The 3,483-nt window shown below is 54.4% G+C and overlaps 1 protein-coding gene across 1 annotated transcript in view; it reads right to left on the bottom strand.

Annotated features, from left to right (window-relative positions):
* The window catches only part of ITGA6 (integrin subunit alpha 6), an 81,068-nt gene extending 79,214 nt beyond the window's left edge, over nucleotides 1-1,854 (bottom strand). The window contains exon 1 of the mRNA XM_012812076.2: nucleotides 1,442-1,854. Coding sequence (XP_012667530.1) covers nucleotides 1,442-1,623 — 182 coding nt within the window. The 5' untranslated portion in view covers nucleotides 1,624-1,854. The remainder of the gene's footprint in view (nucleotides 1-1,441) is intronic.
* Between the last annotated feature and the right edge of the window lie 1,629 nt (nucleotides 1,855-3,483).

Below are 3,483 nucleotides of genomic sequence, written 5' to 3'. Positions count from 1 at the left end.
GACCACATCCACACTCTAAGTATTCAGAGACACTAAACATCTGCACAGAGCTAACAGAAACCACCTTTCATTTCAGATTTACAGCTTAACGACCATTATTTCTGAGTGAAAGCAGGGTATAAGCAGCTGGCCAGGCCTACTGCCCCAGACCACCTGCCTGGAGCCAGCCAGCCCCTGTTTATTTCTTTGCTTCACCTAGCAGGTGTTATCAGAAAAATCTGACTTTAAGACTCAGGGGCCAGCAACATTCACGAATTCCAAAGTTGTTAACTGCTGAAATTAAGGCTTCCTCCAGCTCTAAAATCCCACTTGCCTCTCCTCAACACAAACTCTTCACCACCTTTGTACTTTGCTTTCTCCGGTCCATTGGTCCTGGAAGGACCTCGGTTCAACTAAAGGCCTGGGTGGAGAGGGGTGATCTTTTGTTGTTAAGAGTATTTTTCGGTAGCACAGATCAAGAATGCAGCCTGACTACGATTAAGCCCACTAAGCTTCAAAATATCCTCTCCAGCCTAAATAGTTCAATCATGTGGGAACCAAACACTATTTAAGAAAGAGAAGGATAGGCCGAGCGCGGGTCTCCACTTTCTCCTGCGCTATGGTCGGGGGTTGTCACTTTCAAACATTGTTTTTAAAGTCCTGGCTCAGATCAGACATTTTGCTTTAACCACTCAGCTGGGCCCGCCCAATGCAAGGGCGCAGCGGGTCTCGGGTGTAGCCGAACACCGTGGGGGTTGGGTGGGTGGCCGGACACACAACTCAGAGAGATTTTGTTTTCTCAGGTCATCTAGACCTGCCAGCAGGTGCTTGGTTAAGTTCATCTTAAAAAAAAAAAAAAAAGCGTGTGAAAGTATCTCCCGCAGGAGCGCCCCCTTTGCCGGGAGAGTCATGCTGGACACGTGAAAAGTGACTTTCTAACTTCTGCAGGGAGCGAGTCTGGGGGGTGGGGGCCCCGAAGTGTTCCCTGAGTGTGGAAAAGGCCTGGATCATCCTGGAACAACGCTCCCAGCAACCACACAGCGGCGATGCGGTGACCCTGCACCCTACCCCGGCCACCAAACACACACGTGAAGCACAGCAAAGCGTGCCACCTGCCGGGGGTCCTAGCAAACATGCCCGGAGGGAAGAACTGGAGGCAAGCTCTTGGGGTTTTTTTTTTTTTTTTTTTTAAGTAAGCTCTCCCGGGGCCCTGGCTGGCCCTCGGGCTCTCCTCCTTCCCAAGCTGAACCGGGGAGGCGCCGCGCGGGGAGTCTCGCCGGGCCCAGGCCGCGACCCACCGAATCCACTCTTCCCTGGGGCCGGCGGAGCCCAGGGCCGAGCAGGAGCAGGGCCGGCCGGCCGACTCCGGGCGCGCCCGGCGGGCGGGAACAGGGCGCGCCCTCCCCTCTCCTCGCGCGGGCCAGCGCCCCGGTCGGGGGGTGGGAAGAGGCAGGGAACTCACAGCCGCTTGTCTTCGGGCTGCAGCTGCCAGTGCATGGCCAGCGAGAAGCCGAAGAGACTCCCAGGGTCTCCAGATTTCCGGATCACATTGTCCTCGTGGGTGTCCAAGTTGAAGGCTGCGCCGAGCCGGGGCAGGAGCCCGGCCGACAGGTAGAGCAGGCACAGCTGCCCCGCCGCCGCCATGGGCGGGCGCACCGGGAGGGGAGCGGGGACCTGCAGCGGCCGCCCTGCGCTGCGGGCTGGGTCCGAGGCTGCCGCTCTGCTGCTGCTGCCGCGGCCACCTTCGCCTCCTCTCGCCACTGCGCCCGGCCCCACCCCCGGGACGGGTCGCGCTCTCCGTCCGGCCGCTCCCCCTCGCGGGCAGCTCCCGACCACTGAATGAGCCCGTTGTTCTCTGGAGACTCGCAGGCGTTTTATCAAGTGACGGGGATGCCGGCCCCGCCCCTTCCCACCCCTCCCCACCCTGCTGGCCCCTCCTCGCGCTCCCCAGCCCGGCCGGCCGCAGGCTACCCAGTGGTCTGGCCCCTAGCCTCCGCCACCGCCCTTCACCTGCCCGCAGGCAGCGGCGGGGGACACCAGGAGGCGAACTCCCGGCCCCCTCTGGAAAGAAGCGCTTGAATTGTGGTTGCCGTGCAGCTCAGAGCGAGAAAGGCGTTCACTACCTCTTAGTAAAGAAAGGTGCAGGTGATGTGCCGGGCCTCAATGCCTGGAGCAGCCTGTGTTTGCAGACGTGGGCCCGCGTGCAAATGCATACTTCATTCATGCACCCTACAGGTGTGCATGGAGTGCTTAACGCGTAGCCCGTACTTGGGGACTACAGTTGTATACACTGCTCTGGGTCCTCGAAGACCTGTCAAAAATGATAATAGCACACACTTTCATAGTGCTGTGCAACTTACTAAACACAGCCGTTACCTCATTTAATCCTAATAATCCTATGAGGTGGGTATTTTTTTTTTTAGATGAAAAAATTGAAAATCAGCTTTACGCCTAGGTCGCCCAGGTGACAAGTCACAAAGGAATCAGAAATTTGAAGCTTGGTTTCCAGATGTTTTGAGTCTGTGAAGTAAAGGATGGGTTAAAGTGGCGCTCAGACGTTGTCCTTCCTTTCTGGCCCCAAATTTCCAGAACTAGTTGCGGGGAGAAGTGCGCCAAGAGGGAGGTCTGAGGTTTGTGTGGGTGGCCTGAAGGCTCCAGCCTCCAGAGAGCATGGGACGGGACTTTCAAGGCCTCCGATGAGGTGTTGCCCCTAGAGCCCTATCCCATCAATGTTCCTTATTTTATTATTATTATATTTATTTATTTTGCAGTTTTTGGCCGAGGCTGGGTTTGAACCCACCAACTCCAGCATATGGGGCCAGCGCCCTACTGCTTTGAGTCACAGAGGCCACCCCAGTTATTTTATTTTATTTTTTTGACACAGGTCTCTGTGGCCCAGGCTGGAGTGCAGTGGCACCACTTTAGGTCACAGTGCACTACACCTTAAAAACTGCTGGTTTCAAGCAATCTTCCTGCCTCAGTCTTCCGAGTAGCTGAAACTACAGACATGGACCACCATACCTGGCTAAATTTTTTTAACTTTTTTGTAGAGAAAAGTTCTCCCTATGTTACCAAGGCTGGTGTCAGATTCCTGGCCTCAAGTGATCCACCTACCTCAGCCTCCCAAAGTGCTGGAATTACAGATGTGAGCCACCTGGCCCAGCCTTACAGGGGTGCTTAAACTTAATTATTTCAAGGGTACTGTGAAGTTGAAGAAGAAAAACGTTTACATTTTTATTTTCATGAATCTCTAAATGACATTTAGCACTGTAGACAGTCACTAGGATAAATATCTATGCTTTCGTCACCAGTAGAAACCATAGGACGTTAACATCACGTCACAGTTGTTACAAATATCTCAAATTACAGTAGTTATTAGACTCTCAGCTATATCTTGTACATCAATAAAGAAACATAAGGGCGGCGTCTATGGCTTAGTGGGTAGGGCGCAGGCCCCATATACCCAGGGTGGTGGGTTCACACCTGGACCCAGCCAAACTGCAA

The sequence above is a fragment of the Otolemur garnettii genome, unplaced genomic scaffold, assembly GCF_000181295.1.
Source record: "Otolemur garnettii isolate 467f Iridium unplaced genomic scaffold, OtoGar3 scaffold00187, whole genome shotgun sequence".
NCBI lineage: Eukaryota > Metazoa > Chordata > Mammalia > Primates > Galagidae > Otolemur > Otolemur garnettii.
Note: the sequence above shows the minus strand (reverse complement) of the source record. Positions and strands in the feature narration are given on the sequence as shown.